Below are 22,443 nucleotides of genomic sequence, written 5' to 3'. Positions count from 1 at the left end.
TTAAATGGCCAAATTCCCATATTTTTATTTATTCACCAGAGTGAATTTTATATTATCAGACCAAGAATAATCTCTCAAGCCTTATACTTGTATTCCTTAGCTATAGCCTTTAGCAAGTAGGAATCTACTTGGGCTTTATATTTCTATATTTTATCATTATGTATACATGAAATCATAAACCATCTAGATTTTGGCAACTGATATAACACTTTAAATGTTCTCCGTTTGTCAGATATGTCAGTAAATCACGCCCTTTCATATCTGAGTAATATTCTTCAGTATGTTTATATCTTCTTTTGTATATGCAGGTCAGCATGTGGACATTATGACTGTTTCCATTTTGGCTCTTATGAATAATGCTCTGCTCTCATAGTTCAGTCATTTATAATTTATTTGTGTGAACATATGTTCTAATTTGGTAGTGTTATATGATTCAAGTGAAATTCTTTGGAAAGCATGAGGGTTCTGCTTTCTCCATATAATCACTAGTATTTGATAATATCAGACTATACTTGGAACCATCTTCATGGGTTTAAGTGGTGTCTTACTGCGATTATGAGTTTTCAGAATATCTAAATGATATTTATCATCTACTTATATGCCTACTGCTCAATTTTATAATTTTCATTTGAAAAAGAAAAAGGCCTATTCATATTATCCCCCCATATGTGTGCATTGTATGTGTATTTATTTATTTACTACTAAGTCATGTCATTTATAAGTACGGTTATAAGTCTCATATGAGATACATGCTCTACTAATATTTCCCTTTATCTGTGAGTTTCATTTTAACCTTATTGGGGAAGTTGCCTTGTAAGCACTTGTTTACGTGGGCTAGGGTACATTCCCATATAAGTGAGACCTGAATACTTGTTCTGGGATTCAAACAGGCTAGGAGATCCCCAGTATGCACCCTTGACGCAAATGTGCTTATCAACTTGACCCTGATCTTTTCTTTTGGATGCTAATTGAAGGGCAGATGCTTTCCCATTTGATAAAATCCTAAGTATCCATGTGTTCTTGTGTTGTTCTGAAGCATCCCTGTCTGGGCTCTGTCCTGCAGTGTCCAGGGTTCTCTAGTGGGATCGATGACAATCCCTCCAGCGAATGGATGAAGCAAAGCAATGGGGCCTCAGGCTGGTAATCAATGGTGGTAATCAGTGGTGGTTTATTCAAATCTCTCAGTGTTGTTATAGAGAAATCGTGAACGGTTGGGGGGGCAGCAATTACACATAAGTTTGGTTGAAAATTAACATAAACAATGAACATATGTAAAGACCATCCTTCAGGAAAAATCCTTCAAGGAGATCCACCTAAGGACAGAATATCATCCAGGGGGTTCACCACACTAGATTCCTACTAGGAGATCCATGCAAAGGTGGAATTCCATCTAAGGGAATATTTGCTCTCTCCTTTCCTTTGCTGGTAAAACATGTAAACAATCATATTAAATTTACTTCTTAATAATATTTCTGATCATTTTGTATAAAGACATTAGAGATATAGGCTTTTATATATACCCTAGATTAAGCTTAGAGGGTGGCTTTTACTGGGTACATCCCACTATATATCCCAGACTACAGTCCTCAGGCCAGGTTAGTTTTTTCTAACCCCAACAGAGTCCTTATTCAGTTATTTCTTCTGGGTCATTCAGAATTTGTTCCATGAATGTGCCCTTATCATACTTCTTATGGCGCTTAAGCAGTCCCTTCTTGAAGCCAGTGTAGCTAATACTTTGCCTTGGATCCATCCAAATCCCTCAGTGGGACCCACCTTTGAGGGTGTAAGGAACTAAGGAAAATCTAATGTCAGCTGAGGCTTAAGTTAGTTAAATATGACAGATGCCCAGAAGTAAATATTATTTGAAGTCAATTAACTCCCATGTTACAAAAGCATAGCATTTACTGTCTTCCTGAGTGTATAACAAAAGAAGACATTGCTCTAAAATACACTACGCAAAGGACATAGAGAAAAGAGAAAGCAGTATTTCACTTACATATACAAAATGCAGGGCTAGGAGGAAGGAGATGTTACTGGGGCCTGCTCGAGGCAATCGACGAACAACAGGATGGTCGTGATCGTGATTGTGATACAAAATGCAGAGCCATCAAAAAGTTTGACTTTACAAGTTACAGTGTCTGATTAGGAGATATTTATGACTAACAGAGAAAGAATACAAAGGTAGGTTAAAGATAAGCATGGAGGACTGGGAGTGCTCTGATGGAACTGGGTGTGCCTTGGGAGCACTGTGGTGGGTATCATTCAATTAACCTAAGCTCCCGGCAGGAGGAGAAAGGACAACCCAATGTTAATCCTAGAATGCTTGGAACTACAATCCAACATTCTTGCTCAAGCTTTTGTTGGATTTAAAAGTCTTCTGCAAAGTTCAAGATCTGAATATTCACTCCTAGATTTTATTCAATGAATTATATAGATTTAGTTCTTAATCTCATTATTTTTGTGTAATGCATATAAAGCAGTTTCAAATGTATCATAGATTCTTAAAGATTTAAGGTATATATGAGTATATTTTCTAAAAATATTTGTTTTCCTCCACTGATGGCCTTGAAATATTGTCAAAATATCAGTTAACCAGGTAAGTACTGATACCACATGGTTTAAAGTGTGTGCCTCCCATTGGGCAATGTGATTGAATTCCAGGTCACATGGTCCCTGAAGCACCTCTCAGCACATCCACAACCAGAAAACAAACAACTCAATTAAGAACAGAATATTTATTTTGATTACATGATAATAATTTCATGTAGAACACAAAGAAGGTATGCTTGGTCAATTAATCAGTTTTAGAAGGGCTTTCCACATGATTCATTATTTTCATTCTTCCCATTTACTTAGAGATTTCATAAACACCAACCAATGGAACAGAGAAAACTAATGAAACAGAGTTCTATAACTCACATTATAAAAGTTTTTAAGACTTTGGATCTAAACCATGTGACAAAATGAGGATACCAATCTCTAAATTGAATAAAATACACAGCAGTCTGCTGAGGAAATTTGAACTTTTAGGATTCTATCAGCAAACTGGACTAGATTTTTAACTCCAATTTGTAGAGAAAACTCAATAAAAGCATGTTGTTTATACCTAGCATTCTGTGATTATTAAGAAAACATGTTTAACAAATAAATGTGTTCTTCTTAATTATCATGATACGTGAACCCTGACTGAAAGCATAGAATATGAGGCAATTTGGCTCCATTTCAGAAAGTACCCATCATGTATATTACAGTTCAGGCACCTGAAAATTCCTGGAGTAGAAACAAAATAGAAAGAAAGCCTGTTGTATTTCTTATCAAGGAAATGCTCTGTTACAGTGAATGTTTAAGAAATTAGGACAAACCGATATGCCTTATAGATACATAAAATATTAATTTTAAACCCAGTATCCTGAGAAGTTTCAGTTCTGGCCCAACTAATGTTGTCACACAAATCTAAGTGCTCTCTCTATACCATAACACACAAGATATGATGTAGCAAGTAAGCAAAGGAATATTTCAAGGATGGAAAGAAAAGATGGACAGTTAATGCCTTCAGGATTCAGCAAGAACGCAATGGTACTTTGCTCAGTTTTCAAGTTTCTTCCCATCCTGTCAGACATGGCATGAAAGAAGATTCCAATCCCAAACCAGCAACATTCACATATTCACAACTCTAACGAAAATTAGTTTTTCTGTTGATCTATGAAACAAAATGTCTTCCATTTCTGTAATACTGCTCACTCCCACTCCCATAAAAATAAACAAGAAATGGAAAAACATTGTCCCTAGCCCCTGAAGTTTTAGAAGACAACATTGAGCTTATGATGATCCAATTTACCTGTTAGTGTAGTACCTATGTGGGGAAAGCAGCAAGATAACCTTCCAAGTTCACTCAACATAAAGGGTACTTAAAAAAGCATTTCATGTTTAGACTGCACTAAGCATTCAATTTATATTCATCTGTGCTATCAGAGAAGCTCAGTGGAAACTTGAGCTTCATCATCTATCCAACATCAAATGTGGTGGGGCTAGTCAATATCACACTGACTTCTATACCATTTTTTTCAAGCCCTATTCAAACCCAATTGATGATTGAATGTCCCCTCAAGAACCTATCAAGACAAACCTAGTAGCAGAAAGCAGGTTTCCTGATACACATGCATTCCTGTTCCTGGCACTGATGTTCTCAGACTACTGGAATTCTACCTAAACTAATTTTCCCAAATTTACAGCTACAGATTACTGAGTAGGTGCTTCACTTCTCCCTTACTGGTATCAGGAAGCCCAAGGGAAAAAGTGAGTTTACAATCTCACTATTGATGCAACAAAATACTGTTTTCCATTGGAAAAGTATCAACAGATTTGTTTGCTTGGTGCATGGGGAGCTGAGCAGAATATTCTCTCAACCATATGCCATGAAGTAATGTCAGTAATTCACTTCTGCCATATACACAAAAGTATGAACATGTGCCAAATACCTATCTTTGTTAAATAGGAGACAACTGAAAATGGAATTGAAACAGAATGTAAAGTTTCATCACGTGTGGGTAAAAAAGAACCATCATTCACTGTTGGTGGGGATGTCAACTGGTTCTGCCTCTATGGCAAGCAATACAGACTGTAGCACTGTAGCACTGTTCTCCCGTTGTTCATCTATTTGCTCAAGCAGACACCAGTAACGTCTCCATTGTGAGACTTGTTGTTACTGTTTTTGGCATACCAAATACGTCACGAGTAGCTTGCTAGGCTTTGCTGTGCGGACGGGATACTCTCGGTAGCTTGCCAGATTCTCCAAAAGGGGTGGAAGAATCGAACTCGGGCCATGTGCAAGGCAAACGTCCTACACGCTGTGCTATCGCTTCAGCCCAACAATATGGACACTTCTCACGTCTCGAAGTAGAATGCTGGGTCATAAGGAAGCTCATTTCTTTGTTGCTGTTGTTGTTGTTGTTGTTGTTGTTGTTGTTGTTGTTGTTGTTTTGGGAACAATATGGACACTTATCAAAAACTAAGATACCCTGGGTCCAAATGTTCAACTTAGAAAAGACATCTACATTCCCAGGTTCATTACAGCACTAGTTGTAATCTGCAAAATCTACAAGCAACACAAATGTCCATGATCAGATGATCGGATAAAGAAACTCTGATACATATACACACTGGAAGAAACTTACTCAGGTGCAAGAAAAATAAAACTATGAAACCGCTGCCATGTGGGTGGAGCTGGAAAATATCATGCTGAGTGAAGTCAGAGAGAAAGAGAGGGAGAGACGCAGAATGATCTCTCTCATATGAGGGATAAGAAGAAACCGAATTTTTTTAAAAAAAGCCCAAATGCAACAGAAATGGAGAACTTGTCTTCAGTATGATGTTTTTTCATGGGGATGCAAATGGTGGAAGAAAATAAACACGTGGGTGAAGAGTACTGGAATCGTTTATGTATAAAATCCTACTGATAAGAGTTTGTAAAACACTATACACAAAATAATTTTGAAGATGCGCATAAATAAATAAAAGTTAAACATGTGTGGCATTCAAAATGTCCAGTATACAATAGAAAAAGACAGTATCAGAAGTGAAAAGAAACTTCCAATTTGAACAATAAAAGACAATCTGAGATGCTGGCCTCGTGAATGCTGATTATTATTTGCAAATTTTTGAAGTAACCATCACCTCCCACAAGTTCTTTTGAAAGTAATACATATTTCCTCAAAAGAAATGAAAACTAAAAAACCTAGTCAATCAAAGAGAAACTGTGTAGGGAGTGGAGCAATAGCACCGCGGGTAGGGCATTTGCCTTGCACACAGCCAACAGGGATTCAATTCCCAGCACCCCATATGGTCCCCTGAGCACCACCAGGAGTAATTCCCGAGTGCAGTGAGCCAGGAGTAACTCCTGTGCATTGCTGGGTATGACCCAAAAAGAAAACAAAAAACAAAAAAAAGAGAAGCTGTGTAAAGAAAAGTTTTGAGTTACAGAGACCGAGATCATTAAAGGGCAAAATAAAAGTATGCAATGTGATAAATTGTAGAAATGCAAAAGCAGAGGATAGAATCAATGAATGTGAGAGTGGAGAACAGACTCACCCAACGTAAACAACAGAATTAAATGAAATAATAATATTCTTCACAATGGAAATATTGAGTTCTCTGGGAATTCGCAAACGTAACGTTTATGACACAAGATTCAGCTAGGAGAGATTTAGAAAGTGTGATGAAATGGTGTCTGGGAGCCAGAGAGGTAACACAGCAGCAAGGAGATTGCTCTGCACACTGCTCACCAGTATTTTATTCCCAGCACCCCAAAGGATTTTCTGAGCCAGCTAGGAGTAATATCTGAGCAACGCGTCTATAATAAACCCCAAGCACCACCAGGTTTGGCTCCAAATTTAAAAATGAATTTGAAGTAATAGTCGGTGAAAAATTCCCAAATAAGAACAAAATTGATCAAATTGTCCTTATCTGCAAATGACAAGCTTGACTACACAAGACTACACAAGATTGCCCAGACTCTTAAAAGATCATTAGTAAATAAAAAAGCCTGCCATCCTGGATTTATCTGTCGCCATCATAGGAGATAGAAGAGACATTTGAGTAAAGAAACGAGAAGCCAGACATTTAGTATGGAGGTTACTGTCCTTGCCTTGCAGTTAAAGACCCTGGCTGGAATCCCAAGCATTACAGATCCATTGCCCGCCTCCAGCAGGTATCCCTTAGCACAGAGTCAGGCAAAGTCACAAGCATTGTTGGGTGCATGACTTTGTAACTCACCCTCACTTTCCCCACCATGCCACCCCCAGCACCTTAAGAAAAAAAGTAAAACATACCCTATTCCACCCGCAAGCGGTAAGTAATATAGGAAGTAAAAGTATATAAACAGAAAGTGGTAAAATCAGGAGTGTTGGGTGTATGTTGGAAAGAGCTCTCACTGCAGAACATGGAGTCTTGTCCACCCCTCCCCCACCCCAAACACAGTATCTATGTTGGGGACTTGCTTTCTTGTTCATTACATCAGCGACCTAGAGACACCAAAATCTAATGCCGTTTTGTCACCAGGAGGACACTCATTTTTAAGTTAAGACCCTCTGCTGCATATCCAATAAACTTGGACATTAGTTGTCTGATTTTGAGGAGACACATGGTAAAAGCTATGACAAGGATGAACCTACATTGTATCTCACTTTCCGTGCAATGATACCCAAGATGGTGGGCAGTACTTTGTTATTCTGTTGCCCAAGGAACGTTCTGGACTTCTGTTCCAGTGGGCGGGACAGATCTTGGCCCCGCCTTCAAGGAGAAAGCTGATTGGGCAGTCTCGCGAGATCTAAGCTGAGCCAATCACAATGCTTTTCTGGTCCTCTTAATTCTGAGCGGTAGCCATTAAGACGCTCGGCGTCGACGAAGCTGGCCGTTTGAGGCCAGCTTCTGAGAGAAATTCTTGACGTTTTGGATGAAGTACCACGGTTTCCTCTATTCTTTGAATTAGGTAAATACAATTGCTTTTATATATCTTAGCGTTATTGGCGTAATTACACAGAGGCAAGGTTTGGGGATTAGAAAGAGAATCGGCTTTGACCCTTTAGTCAAATTCAAAACACCGTGACTAAAAAAAAAGTAACTTTAATCGTTGTGCTTCTCTAAACAACAGAAATTAAAATAGACCGGCTTGTTTGAAAAATAAAAGTTTATAAATATTTAAAAAAATTATGACCCAAATGGGTTTTTTTAGTATGAAGCATGCCACTTGAGGAGGCTCGAGGATAAGACAGGCGGGGACAAGTGGCGGTTGGAGTGGGGGGGGGAAGGTTCAACCGGGATGAGGAGGTTATGGCGAAAGGTGTTAAAGTGTTATGTATGAACCATTCTCACCAACAGTAGTATAAAACACAGTGCAAAACTTTATTTTTTAATAAAGGGAAGGAAAAAGGTGCCTCTTGGAGTAGCGAACCGGTGAGTGTGAGGCAATGCGGGTCGGGTGGGGGGATTGGAGGAGGGAAACGGACACTGGTGAAGGGAGCTGTGTTCAAACATTTTATTCCTGAAATCCAGTCGCGAATAACTTTGAAATTTCCCAGTGACTTAAAGTGTGATATACAAAGGTAGTCATCTATAATGAATATATGAAGAATAAAGCCGAAGTACTTACCAGAAAAATGGCGGGGGGGGGGGGGTGGGCGGGGCGGGGCGGGGGTGAAGTCAATCGGACTCAGTTGTTGAAAAGCCACTTGCACTTAACCCTCTAGACATCCAATTTTCCTCAGGTGATATTTGCTTCAGTTATGTGGTTAACCCTTTAAGATCTCTTGAAAACTACTGAGTCTCTCATCTTTAAAGATTATCCAGTCCTGCCTTGCGTTTAAGTTTGCAGTTATTCTAATAGCGCGTGCTGTGAAGGTAAATATTGAATCAAATATGTGCATAAGCAGATAACTTTTTCTTTGTGGTATTTTTATGCTACAATGCTTTTCTCTTACGAAAGGTAAGTACATACTACAGTTTGATTTTCTATGATTATGTCACTAAAGCAATTTGAAAATACTTGTAGTTAACAAGAGAAACCTAGCATTATAGATTTACCATAGATTTATAACCATATAGACTTTTTGGGAGTTCAACTTTATACCTGTACCGGTGTATATATCTCGCCACACCTACCACCCAAATTATAGTTCCGTTAGCAAATTTATTATAGTTACATTAGCAAATTTATCACTTCTACCTATTTTTAGCATTCCTCTCTGTTATAAAAGAGGGCACATACATTTTAGATTCTAGTAAATACGGTGAATTCATTTTTAAGTAAATAGGACATGAATCCAAGCGTCTTACTATATTTCAATTGACTATATTATTAAACAGCGCTGCTTTGCTTTAACTGCTGGTTTTGCATTTTTTTGTTACTAAGTTTTGGAGGTTAGGGGGCCATACCCGCTTTAAAATAATTTAAAGCACATTCTGTGCTATTGTTAATATTTTACTTTGGGGGCCTCAGGACCACCCCCAGAATCCCTAAAACCCAGGGTTTTAGGGGAGGCAGATAATGCTGGAGATTAAACCAAGTGCAGCATGTCAGCAAAACACATTAAGTCCTGTATTCTCTCTATGGCACCAGGTTTGGATTTTTGTTTTTTAGTGAATCAGGAGAGTTTTATTGAATGGAATTTTCTTAGAAACATATGAGAAATAAAGAAAGAATTTATATCCTAGAGGGAACACAGACTTCTATAGTGTGTATAAAGCGGAAAGAAATAGAGAAACACATATTTAAGAAAGACAAGGATCCTGAGCATAGCCGGTATAGCTCCATCAACACCCCTCAAAAAGTAATACAATAAAACTGAAGGAAATATTAAAGATGATTAAAAACATCTTTAATGAGCGAAAAGTTTTCAGGCTTTATTCTTCTCACTTTGTACATTCTCATTTGACTTGGAATATCTGTGGAAGTAAGAGGTGTAGGAAATTAAACTTGTAGTAGAAAATAATTATTTGGAAGTTTGCTTGGGATTTAAAGTTGAAAATTAAGAAGTTTTACAGTAAAATTTATATCACTTTTTAAACTTAAAAAAAAGAGGCTTGAAGAGAAAGTGCCCAGATATTAATTTTAAAACTTTTCAGAAATTAATTTTGAGGATAGATAGCTAGTACAGGAGGCAAGGCACTGCCGTTGCACAGACTGATTCCAGTTTCATACTGAACATTTTTAATATTCCTCCCAGTACTACAACGAGTGATTCCTGAATACAGAACCAGGAGGAAGTCCTGAGAACAGGTGCGTATGACCTATAATACTATTACCCCTATAATAATAATGTTACAAATGATTAATTGTATTATAATTAAAGAAAAATTAAATAGTACTACAGGTCTCCATCCAGCTTTAGGCAACACCAAAAATTTACATCACACATATGACCATAGAAAAATGATCAAAATATGAAATAAAATAGATGTACTACTAGTAAGTAGTCTACAGGCTTCTAAAATATTTGAATTTTCAACGGCTGTCAAAATGCATTTCTTTTTCTGTTTCAGGTTCTCATTCAGGATACTGAATTGTTTTTAACACAGATTTCTCCACAGTCTCCTAGAGGCAGAGGGAGTTCAGCATCTTCACAACCTTTTAAGACACCTGTCAGGTATTCTTATAGAATGTCAATTGGGTTTACCTGATGTGCTTCTTACTTGTAATTGTATTTGTACACATTTTGGGTAAAGGTTATCTGTAAAAAAAAGGTATTTTGGGTACTTGTAATTGTACACATTTTGGGTAAAGGTTATCTGCTTTATTATTCTTCTCTACCATCCACTTGTCCTCAGTAGTGAGGGAGGGATTTCTTGCCTAGGGTTCTGGTGTCCTGGTGGTGGCTGAATTCCTGACATTGGATATTATAGAGAAGAGTTCCACAGCAATTATTAGTAACATTTGCTCACAGCCTGGGATAGTGATGCCAGGTAGAGTTTCACAGGTAGTGCACTCCAAAAGAGGGTGAGAAAACAGGGGCTGGTGCTGGGGCAATAATCTTTATGGAAAAAAATGAAGTCACACTATACTCACATGTAATTGACTTGTTTGAGTAATTCTCTGGCTTGCTAGGAAACTGAATTCTGACGTTCAGGTATAAGCAAACACTGTACCAAGTCACATTTAAAAGGTGGGGGCGGGGAGGGTTCGTGGCTGGAGAGATATAGTATAGCAATTACTGTACTTGCCTTGCACAAGGTCAATCTGAATTGGAGACCTGGAACCACTTAAAGTGTTAAGTGGTTACCCAAAAATAAAATTATTAGTATTAGGGTATCTTATACCCTAATACTGCCAGGGTTGATCCCTGAGCACAGAGCAAGGAGTTAGCTCTTATCTCTGCCAGTTGCAACCCCAAAACAGAAATAAGGAACTATTGGAGCACAACATGGAGCGACCTTGTGCTTAGGCCATTTGAGTCCTCCTAGTTTTCCCCAGATGTTGAAGTGTACATGTTATTGGGCATTGATTGTAGGTTTTTGTCTCCAAGCAAACTGCCAGATGCTACCTGATGTTCAAAGGTCATATTTATGATTTAGTTCATTCTTTGTCACTTGATTAAGGTGGTGACAAATATGTAGCTCCATTGTAATGCTACTATTTTTCACTTGTAAGTAATAAATACTATGAGATTTTCTTAAAACCACAAAGATGACCTGTTTCTTCTCTACACATTAGTTTTAGATTCCATCTGGTGATATACTGCTTCCTATTATTAATAGCCAAACATCAATGTTGTATTTTTATTGCAATCACTTTATTAATTAGAATTTATTAATTCTAATAAATTGGAATTAATTTATTAATTAGAATTAATATTATAAATTAATTATAAATTAATTAGAATTCTTCCAAGGTGGTGTATCTTCTTATCTCTTTCTTTGTGTTTTCAAATTACTTTTTGGTCACATCTGGCGGTGCTCAGGGATTATTCCTAGTCAGTACTCAGGAATCACTCCTGACAGTGCTTGGCGGATCCAATAGGGTGCCAGAGATCAAACCTGGGTCAGTTGCATGCAAGGCAAATGCCCTACCCGCTGTGATATCGCTCCAGCCCCTTCTTTTCTTTCTTCTACTCTTGCTCTTCCTCCTCTCTTTCTCTTACTTTCCTCCTCCACACCTTGCTCCTGCTCTCTTCCTCTTATTCTCCAGCTCCTTCCATAATCCACTTTCTCTCCTCCTCCTCTTCCTTCTTCCCCTTCTCCTCCTCCTCCTCCTCTGCCTACTTCCCCATCCCCTCCTCCTCCTCCTCCTCCTCCTCCACCATCTCTACTTTGTGCTCATCCTCCACCATCTCCTACATCTCCTCATCCTTCTCTTACTCTCCCTCCTGCTTATCCTGCTCCTTCTCCTTCTGCACCTCCTTCTATTCATTCTCATCCTGCTCCTTCATCCTCTTCTCCATCTCAACCTTCTCACCCCCTTATTTCTTTCCTTCTCCTCCTCTTCCTTCTCTCTTTATCTTCATCTATTCATCCCCCTCTCTTTACTCTTTTGTGTTCTTCCTCTCCACCCCTTCCATAATCCTCCTCCATCTCCCTCTTTTTCCGCTTTCTTTTTTATACTTCTCTTTCCCCTCTTTCTACTCCTTCTCCTCTCCTCTCCTCTTCTCTGTCCTAATGTTACTTTTCTTCAAACTCTCTCTACAATTTTTACTACTTCTCTTCCTTCTCCTTGTTGTCCTTTTGCTCTTCTTCTCCTACTCAAGTCTTCCTTTCTTTCTTTTCCTTATCCTTATCCTCTTCCATTCTTCTCTTCATCATCCTCTTCCTCCTCCTTTCTTTCTCTTTCTCTCCACCCCTTCCATAAATGAAATAACCTATCTCTACCACCTTCCTCCTCCTTTTTCTCCTCCTCCTGGTCTTCCTCCTCCTCCTGCTCCTCCTCCTGCTCCTCCTCCTCCTCCTCCTCCTCCTCCTCCTTCTTCTTCTTCTTCGTCATCTTCTTCCATTACTTCTTCCTGTTCCTCTTCCTCGTCTTCTTCTACTTCTTCTTCCATTACTTCTTCTTCCTCCTCCTGCTCCTCCTGCTCCTCCTCCTCCTCCTCCTCCTCTTCTTCTTCTTCTCCTTCCATTTCTACTTCTCCTTTTCCTGTTCTTTCTCCTCCTCTTTCTCCTCCTGTACTTTCTCCTCCTCCTCCTCCTTCTTGTTCTCTATTCCTATTTCCTCCTAAAAGATCTCCATTTGCTTCTCCTCCTACTTCTCCATCATCCTCCTCTACTTTCTCCTCTTCCTCCTTTTCTTCTTCAGTTTCTACTTCTTCCTTCCTCTTCCTATCCAATTCCCCCTCTTCTTCCTCCTCTTCTTTTTATTCTTATACTTCTATATCTTCTACTTCTTATTCCTCTTTTTCTTCTTCTCCTCCTTCTATTTATTCTTCTTTCTCCTCCTCTTCATCCTCCTCCTGTTTGTCTTTTCTCTTTCTCTTGTTCCTCTTCTTCTCCTCCTCCTCCTTTTCTACTTCTTTTCTTCTCCTCCTCCTCCTGTTCCTCATTCTACTCATCCTCTTCCTCCTCCTCCTTGTTCTCTATTCCTCCACCTCCTACAACATTTCTATTTCCTTCTCCTCCTACTTGTCCTTCCTCCTCCTCACCTTCCTCTTTTCTTTGTCTTCCTCTCCACTCCCTTTCATAACGAAAATACCCCCTTTCTCCTTCCACCTTTCTTGTCCTCTTTCTCCTACTCCTTTCTCCTTCTTCTCTTCTTTCTTCTTTTTCTTCTCCTCTTATTTCTTCTTCTTCTACTACTTCTTCTATTTCTTCTATTTTTCTTTGTTTTTCTTCTTCATCGTCTTCCCCTTCTCCTACTCCTCTTCTTCCTCATACTCCTCCTTCTCCTCCTTGTTCTCTATTTCCAACACCTCCTACATCTCAATTTCCTTATCCTCCTACTTCTCCTTTCTCCCCCTCTCCTTTCATCTCTCCCTCCTTGTCTTCTTCGGTTTCTTCTTCTTCCTTCTCCTCTCCTTTCTCCTCCTCTCCTTTTCCTCCTCTTCCTCCTCCTCTTCTTCCACTTCTATATCTTCTTCTTTCTTCTTCTTTCTTTATCACCATCATCATCATCTTCTTCTTGTTCTTCTTCCTTTTCTCTTCTTTCTTCTTCTGCTCTTCTTCTTCCTCCTACTACTTCTCCTCCTTGTTTTCTATTCCCGCCTACTCCTACAACATCTCCCTTTACTTATCCTCCTACTTCTCCTTCCTTCCCCTCTCCTTTCATCTCTCCCTCGTCTTCTTCAGTTTCTTCTTCTTCCTTCTCCTTTCCTCCCCCCTCTTCTCCTTTTCCTCCTCTTTCTGCCCCTCCTCTTCTTCTTCTACTTCTATATCTTCTTCTTTCTTCTTTATCGTCATCATAATCTTCTTGTTCTTCTTCCTTTTCTTCTTATCCTCTTTCTTCTTCTGCGCCTCTTCTTCATCCTACTTCTCCTTATTTTCTATCCCCACTTACTCCTACAACATCTCCATTTCCTTCTCTTCCTACTTCTCCTTCCTCCTCCTCTCCTTCCTCCTCCTTTCCTTCCTCCATCTTTCTCTTCCTCTACACCCCTTTCCATAATGAAAATACCACTCTCTCCTACACCTCTCTTCCTCCTCTTTCTCCTCCTCCTCTGTCTCCTCCTCCTCTTTGTCCTCCTTCCCCTTCTTCTCCTACGCTTCCTCCTCCTCATTCTTCTTGTTCTTCTTTTCCTCCTCCTTCTCCTCCTCCTCCTCTTCCTCCTCCTCCTTCTAATTTTCCTCCTTGTTGTCTATTCCCCCCTCTCCTACAGAATCTCCATTTCCTTCTCCTCCTACTTCTCCTTGCTCCTCCTCACCATCCTCCTTTATTTCTCTTACTCTTCACCCCCTTCCATAACGAAAATACTCCCTGTCCTACCACCCCTTCTCCTCCTCTTTCTCCTCCTCCTCTTTCTCTTCCTTCTCTTCTTTCTTCTCCTCCTCCTTCTTTCTTCTTCTACTCCTTCCTCCTCCTCTTCCTTATCCTCCTTATTTTCCTCCTGTTCCTCCTCTTCCTCCTCCTCCTTCCTCTTCTCCTCCTCCTCCTTTTCCCCCTCCTCACTCTTCTCCTTCTACTTCTTATTCTAATATTTATTTCCCTCCTCCTTCTTTTTCTCCTTTTTTCCACTTCTCCTCCTCCTCCTACTTCTTACTCTCTATTTTTCCTTCTTTTCCTCCTTCCTCCTCTTTTCTTCCTCCTTCTCTCCTTCTCCCTACATTTCTCTTCTTCCTCTCCACCCCCTTCCATAATCTTCCTCTTTTATACTTCCTCCTCCCATTCTTCTTCCTCTTTTTCTTGTACTTCTCCTCCTCATCCTCAGTCTTTGTCCCCCTCCTCCTGTTCATTCTACTCCTCCTACCTCTCCTCCACTACCACCTCCTCCTCGTCCTCCTTGTCCTCCTTCTCTTCTTTTTCTCCTCTGCCTTCTCATCCTCTTCCTTCCTTCTCTCTCATCCCTCTCTGTCTTTCCTTTTCAACATTATGTTTTGTAATTCAGATACTGATAATCATATTTACATGTATATCCCTTTACCTACTTATATTTATCAATTCTTGTCCAGAGTGATCATTTCTATTATTGTAATACTGTCCCCCTCTTTATTCAAAATGCCCTTTACCCCCTGGACTCTTGTGGCAATCTTCCAACCATTGACCAGTTTCCCGGCCAGTTTTTCCTGGTCTTACACATTAGTCTCATACTATTTTTTTTATATCCCGCAAATGAGTGCCATCATTCTATATATGTTCCACGCTTTCTGACTCTTTTCACTCCGCATGACTGCTGCTTTTAATGTGTCTCTTAGTTCTGGTACTGTCAACATTCATTGTCATTCTTTACAAAATTTTCTATAATATTGGTTTGTATCTCTACTTTAACACAACACCTGTTTAACGGGGTTTTTCAAGTTTCTTCCAAGTGGAAGTAGATAGTTTCTGTTTTTATTACTGAGTCTGACATTGTCGTTCTTTCTTTTGAAAGGATTGTTTGGAATATTTCTCCATTATGGATATTAAAGTACAGTTTCTATGAGACAGTTACATATTGACAACTCTATGTTGAGATCATAGACTTTTGTTTAAATAGTGTTTCATATTGATTGTCATTTTAGCTTTTCTCTCCTCTATTTTATACCCTTCTTTGTTTATTATGATAGTTGTATATTTGATCTTCATTTATTCAGTGTTTTTCTTGCAAATTATGTTGATTTAGCTATATCTCCTTCCCTTGAGTCTCTAGGATGGCTACTCTGCCATTTTGAGTGTGTCTATTTCTACATGGAATGTCTTTGTTGGAATCTGTCTTTTATTAATTAGACATGTTCTTTACTCTCTTTAATATTAATTTAAAAATCATCATTCACTACCTGTTACATTACCACTCTAGTGCATTCGTCCCTGTTATCTTCACTATTTTCTGCATAAAATTTTATTTGGCTGAGTGAAGTCTGTCAGAAAGAAAGATATAAATATAGAATAATCTCTCATATATGTATTTAAAGATACACAGCAAGGTAATAACAAACAGCTAAAGTCAACTCAAAGGGAGAACTGATTCAGACAATTGAGTTGGTGGAGGGGCTGAAAGGTTTTTGCATTCAGCTGCCACTGTTAGGAAGGGAATTTGGTACACTGTTGTTGGGGTGGTGCTGGAATTATGTTCATGAGAAACCATTATTAATAGTATCATAAATTACATAATCTTGATTTATAAAATTAAAGAACAGATTTCAAAAGCAATTTTTTAAAAATTTCTTTTATTCAGCATCCTCATTTTGTTGCATAGTTTCTATCTTTTTTGCAACGAAACTCATTTATACTTTAGTATTCCCATTTTACCACCTCCTTGATTTCAATATTGAATGTGAAATGCTCATCATCAGGGATGTTAGTAATAATCATCTTTGTCTTCACGTACTGAATGATAACCTCAGCTCATCTTTTAAAGACTGGTTTGGAAAACAATGTTGTGAAAAACATAGGAAAATATTTGCCATTTGTGGGCCTCAGTGTTCCTCAGAACCACTCGGTCTTGTCACTGTAAGGCAAAAATATTCATTGAGAATGGTTGTTTTCTTAATTCTATTCAAATATAACTTCATATACAAATCAAATGGTGGATTACATTGGCCCTAAGATGCACAGTTTGCAGGACAGTATTCTGGTAATTTCTTAGGGGATAACTTAGTGCGGAATAATAATTAAAAATACTTCAGATTAATTATATTTGTATCAATATTCTGCTTCAGGATAGGTTTTCATACCCTCAAATTTTCTTTTTCCATACATTTTATTTTAGTCATTATGGTTTACAGTACTGTTAAAGATAAGCTTTTAAAAATGAAACAGTCCAGCCGCCCAACTCCATCATCTATCAGTGTCCTTTTCCCTTTACCATTGTACCAGTGTTCACCAACTCCCATTCTATTTCAACCCATCTTCTTCTGTGTTAAGCGTCCTACTAAAAGTATGTTCTAGGTTCCTATTCCCTTATCTTCAACTTCTTTATTTTTGGTTTGAATTGGGACCATATCCAGTTGTGCTCAAGGCTAATTCCTTGGTCTGTGTTCAGGAGTCACTCCTGGAAGTGATTAAGGGACCAATGCAGTGCCAAACATGGAACTTAGGGTAGGCCACTTGCAAGAGAAGCACCTTACCCCCGCCCCCCACACTGTCTCTAGTACTATCTCTCAGGCCACTTATTTTCTTATTCTTGTTGTATGTGTGTTAAATAATTTCTCTTTGGGAATTTAAATACAATATCCTTCTGCTTCATGATTGTGTACTACATGCTATTTTGCATCCTTGGAGAGGGGAGGGGTTCACTTTTTTCGTAAAATCCCTGCTTTTTTCTATGATATTAGCTTACTTGACCAAGTCCTAGCTTAATGGTGATATTTTATGTCACAGTAGCAAAATCCGTGTCTTTTAGGTTTTGTCTAGGTTTTGGTGGTGGAGAGAATTGGAGAACGTTCTAATTTTGTGTTTCTTTGATGTCTTCTTCACAGGATATTCTTTTTTGGCTTTTTTCCTTTTCCTGTCATTATCTAGATGTCAGATTTCTCCCCCCAAATTTATGTGTTTTAAATATTGCATCTTTTCACTATTGTTACTTCTCTATAAGTGCACATATTTTGGAGTTCCTGCCCTGAAATCATATGCTCATTTTTCTGGTCCTCTTTTTGGTATTTCCCAACTTATTATGTGTTTAGTCCTTCTGGTTGAAGTTTTGTTGTGACTATAAAACTCTCTATGTCTTCCTTCCTCTTTGTCTCTTGTAGCTTTCCTTCATCTGACTTTGTTGCTACAAAGCCTTAGTTATGAGGCTGTGACAGATTGCACACTAGGGTTTCATGTTTTTTTTTCCACAATTAATTTTGGTATTCTATACTTTAAGACACAGTTGATTTTTGTTAGTTTTTCCTCTGTTGATTTGAATTCTTTTGACAAAAAAATTGTGGGAGGAAGGCAACTAGGTGGGCAACATGTCTTATGCTATTATGGCAGTTTTGTCTTACACAAAATATACCAACCTATATGTTTGTTTATCTGTATATTTTTACTTATTTGTGTACATATCTAAACTTAGAAGTACTTTTCTATGCTTCTACTTGAGGTTAGCTGAAGTGACCATGTGACACACCAAATAGTTTTTTCAATGAATTTTTGGTTCTAACTTAATATGAAAAAGGGGTCTTTGAATGTCTTCTCTGTATTTTGAAAGATTCTTCACCTGAAAGCAAGGAAGATGGATAGAAACACTGCACCCACATTGATGGAGTGTGCTGGAAAGTGCTTGCTGAGCAATGTGCCTGCAGCTATCAAGGCACTGGAAATCCTCCCTAAACATCTTTTCATTCCATTGTTCAAGACTGCTTTCTTGGGCAGACAGAAGGAGGTGCTAAAGGCAATGGTCAAAGTTTGGCCCTTTCACTGTCTGCACATCGGGACACTGAAAATACAAGAACGACCATATGATATAATGGAAGCCTTGGTGGATGGTCTGCAGTTCATCCCTGCCCAGAGCTCTCCCTCAGGGTAAGACTACTAGAGACTTAGTTTTCAGATTGACATGATGGAACCTGTACCAACAGAATACCAACAGTATCCCCCAAAGTAACCATTGATGCATTGATGCATAGTTAGAATCTCCATGTGTTTATTGTCCAACACATGGGGTGACCTTAAGTACTTGAAAGTCTTGCAGGGCCAAGTACAGAATATAACTGATTAAGGATGTTCTTGATGGATTTACTTCCTGAATGGGATTATTTAGAAGGGCATAGACATCAAGACTTGTAGAACCAGAAATGATAAAAGTATGGGGAATAGAGTGAAAAGAACTTGTATGTGAATAACGTGGATTGAAAACCAGGCACAAACGGCTCTGTCCCATTTCCACATCATTGAACTTTCTGGGTTATAATGAAACCTGCTACACCTCACATGTTCTATCTTCTTTTATCCCTTACAGGGGACCCAAACTGAGAATCCTGGATTTAAGACAGAATATAGAGTGTAGAATAACATGCTCCTACAGAACCAGACGTGCTTTCTGTTTCCACTCATGTGTTTATTCTGACCGCTCCATCCTTGAAGTAGAAGAAGCCCTGAATGAGGCTCAGTGCCTTGACGTGGTTCCTTCTGAAACTGATCCTGGTGTCACCTGGAAAACAGCTGAATTATTAATCAACCTTACCTTCAATTCGACTTTGAGAACAAAGAGATTTCTTTCATTTCTTAAGAGTAAAGTTGAGCAAAGCTCTGGGTCCTTGCACCTCTGTTGCAGATATTTACAAATTAATCAAATTTCTGTGCACACAAATATGTTGCAGATACTTGATCCAGCATGCATTGACCGCCTGGAAGTGAATCGAGTTCATCTGAGGAGAGTCACCAGCCTTTTCCCTCAGTTGAAACACCTGGACAGCCTTAAATTGACTAGCATTCCATATCAGTCTTGTAATGGGCCAAACTTCGAAATTTTTCTCACCTGGCTGGGTAAACTGGACATTCTTCAAGAACTCAACTTGTCTTTCTTCTGCCTTTCAGATCGAGTGCACAAATTGCTCAGGTAAAAGGGTGGGGTTGTGAAAGAGCCATGATAAATACTGCTAATGCTCTATTTTTCTTTATTTCCCAACTTGGACATTTTGAGGGTTTGAAACTTCCCAGATTAGAGGTACCTAGTGGCAAGGAGAATAATAAGGGCAGAAAGGAAACTATTCTTATTCATCTGTTCAGTTGCTCAGTCAACTACATGCAGACACCATGAGAAGTTTGCAGATATATTGGTGGGAAAAGTTATAGTCCTTGCCCTTTTGGTGTGAACAGTATCTTAGAGAGGGGCATAAGTATTCAGCTGGAGAAAGTTTTGTACCATAGCACTGATGCACATCTCCATGAACTGAGCATAGTCATATGCTCATAATCCACTGCTGGATTATTTTGCTTTGATAATTCAGTCGAGGCTTAGACCCTGAATTGCCTCCTTGATTATTAAAGATAATAAGTGCTCTCGGAACTGGCACGTCCTTCACGCCCTACCGAGGCCACCAGTTGACCCCCATGAGTGGCTCTCCAACACAGCCATGGCCCCAGAGGCACACAAACCAATTTCATAATTATTTGGCTATTGGCAGAAATCCCTCCAGACTTAATTAGTAAAATATCAGAAATCCAAAATCACATGGCTTGAGGCTGCACAACATCATATGGTCTGCATAACCAGCAATAGAAAACAAATTATTTCACAATGCCTTTTCAGCAGTTCTGATTGTTGGGAGGAAATTCCAAATAATAATGGTGCGTCTTTTGTCAAAATAATGAATGTAATCAAAGTAGAGAGAGAGAGTTAAGTAGAAATCATCTGCCTCAAAGGCATCGGGAGGAGTGGGAAGGAGGGTAAATTAGGATTCCTGGTGGTGAAAAATGTGCACTGGTGAAGGGATGGGTGTTTGATCATTGTATGACCGAGACTTAAACCTGAAAGCTTTGTAACTTTTCTCACGGTGATTCAATAAGTAAAATTTAAATAAAATAAAATAAATTAGAATAAATAAAAAAGTAAAGATATTAAATGCTCAGTTGGCTGCTTTCTCAGACACATTTTCACTACATAATTGAACAAAATCCTCTGTGATTAAGTTGGGTGTTCAGTTTTTCTTTCATTATTTCCATAATCCATAAAATTATTATTTTAAATGTATACTTTTAAAGATTAAGAGACTTGAATGTGAGGTTGGAATAGTAATCATCTAAGGACCTTAAATGTGTAAGTTCAAAGTCCAATTCCCAAGTGGTTGAATGTCTTGTTGCAAATGTTGTAGAAATAACTTTAGAAACTTAGGTAACTGTAAGTCAAAGATCATTGGATATTTCCTTTTTTCTAGAATAATCTTTCTTTTCTTTGTTTACAGTGTCCTGCAGAGTCCTATCCATTTGACCTCCCTGAGCCTGCCTTTCTGTGACCTTTCTAACAGAGATATCACTGTGCTCTCACAGAGTTCTCAGGTCACCCACTTAAAGCGACTGAACTTGAGTAACAACCTGATATTCTGGGGAGGTCGAGAGCCCTTCCAGATTCTGCTGGAGAGGGTGTCTGGCACCCTGCAGCATCTGGAGATAAACAACTGCCAAGTCACAGATTCTGCTCTCGAAATTATCATCCCAGCCCTGACACAGTGTTATCAACTTCGTGCCATCGTCATGGCTCTCAATCCAGTCACAATGTCTGCGCTTGAAAACCTTCTGCAAACGCTAACAACCATGGTAAACCTGAAGCGTGTGGTTTATCCTATCCCTGCCCATTGCTATGAGGAAGGGAACTTTCCAGGCAGTTTGAACAGACAGAAACTTAATGCAGTAAAAGCCCAGCTAAACTTTCTGCTACAGATGGCACGACGTAGTGACATGTCCTGGACTACTTATCCTGAGTGATTTTCACTGTTGTTGGCCTATAACACTGGTGCCTAATACTTGAATATGAGTTAATTAGAATTGTGGCACCTCTTAATGCTTTGTTTTACCTGAGGCCAGAGTTTGAAGAAACACATATGTAATCTTCTATTGTTAAAAATACTGACCTCTAATTTACATTTTTTGTCTCCAGAATTTGTTTTCTGATTCTTGCGTCCTTGGGTATATCTATTAACTGCATCCTTACATTCATTCACTTGAAAAAATTATTGCTCCTTGGACATTTTGGCAGGGGGTATGGGTGGAAAAGGGATAGGTCTTGTCTGGGATGAGCCCCTTCCAGTCCGAGACAGAGACTGAATCACGATTCATGTGAGCATGTCCACATCACTTGCCAAACTCCCAAATCTGTCCCCTCCGTGCCCTAACCCCATCTCTGCTGGACACACAAACTAGGCAACTAGCAAAGACACAATGACTGCCCCAGACACTCACACTAGCTGCAGGTTCCCCAGAGCTGGCCCCAGTCACCCAAAGAAGGGACCATGGAACTTCTTCAGCCTTCTTCCCATACCTGTGACAAACACAGGGGTACACATGAGCCCTTGCCCCAGGACGGAGCTGTGCCAGGACTTCTGTGATCTAAGGACTCTCAGGGAGACAAGGTCATGGGAATCAGTCTCAGCAGCAGGGGGACTCGGCTGGTCTGGGGCCCACATTTTGGAAGACACATTCGCTACCCTCCCATTTTCTTCTAAAATGGGGAATATGAGCTCCCCAAGGGCTAGGGGTGCTGACTCCCATCAAAGGCATGCGTTGACAAGCATGATTTTTTATTTACCTCAAGCTGCATATTACACATGGGAAAATGTCAGGGATGGGAGGACAAGGAGGATTTTGCAGAACATGCTGACATGCTGTGTTTACTGCCATAGCTGGCTGGGAATTTCTTTGCAGTATAGACAGGTGAGGCTCTCACCACAGGGCCCAGCCACGTTTTTGCCCCAGGA

The 22,443-nt window shown here is 39.2% G+C and overlaps 1 protein-coding gene across 1 annotated transcript; it reads left to right on the top strand.

Annotated features, from left to right (window-relative positions):
* The first annotated feature begins 18,263 nt into the window (after window positions 1-18,263).
* Window positions 18,264-21,454, top strand: LOC130032575 (leucine-rich repeat-containing protein 14-like). The gene is made up of 3 exons (XM_056124129.1): window positions 18,264-18,553; window positions 18,990-19,589; window positions 20,935-21,454. Exons 1-3 carry the CDS (start codon window positions 18,264-18,266, stop codon window positions 21,452-21,454), a joined length of 1,410 nt encoding a protein of 469 aa, XP_055980104.1.
* The last annotated feature ends 989 nt before the right edge of the window (window positions 21,455-22,443 follow it).

This window comes from Sorex fumeus, unplaced genomic scaffold (genome assembly GCF_029834395.1).
Source record: "Sorex fumeus unplaced genomic scaffold, SorFum_2.1 ptg000050l, whole genome shotgun sequence".
NCBI lineage: Eukaryota > Metazoa > Chordata > Mammalia > Eulipotyphla > Soricidae > Sorex > Sorex fumeus.
Note: the sequence above shows the minus strand (reverse complement) of the source record. Positions and strands in the feature narration are given on the sequence as shown.

What these genes read in the sequence shown, in the direction of transcription:
- LOC130032575 (XM_056124129.1), top strand. Translation starts at nt 18,264, where the DNA reads ATGGATAGAAACACTGCACCCACATTGATGGAGTGTGCTGGAAAGTGC. An exon ending in GCCCAGAGCTCTCCCTCAGG is followed by an intron (nt 18,554 to 18,989) that starts GTAAGACTACTA and finishes TATCCCTTACAG; the next exon opens with GGGACCCAAACTGAGAATCC. An exon ending in CGAGTGCACAAATTGCTCAG is followed by an intron (nt 19,590 to 20,934) that starts GTAAAAGGGTGG and finishes CTTTGTTTACAG; the next exon opens with TGTCCTGCAGAGTCCTATCC.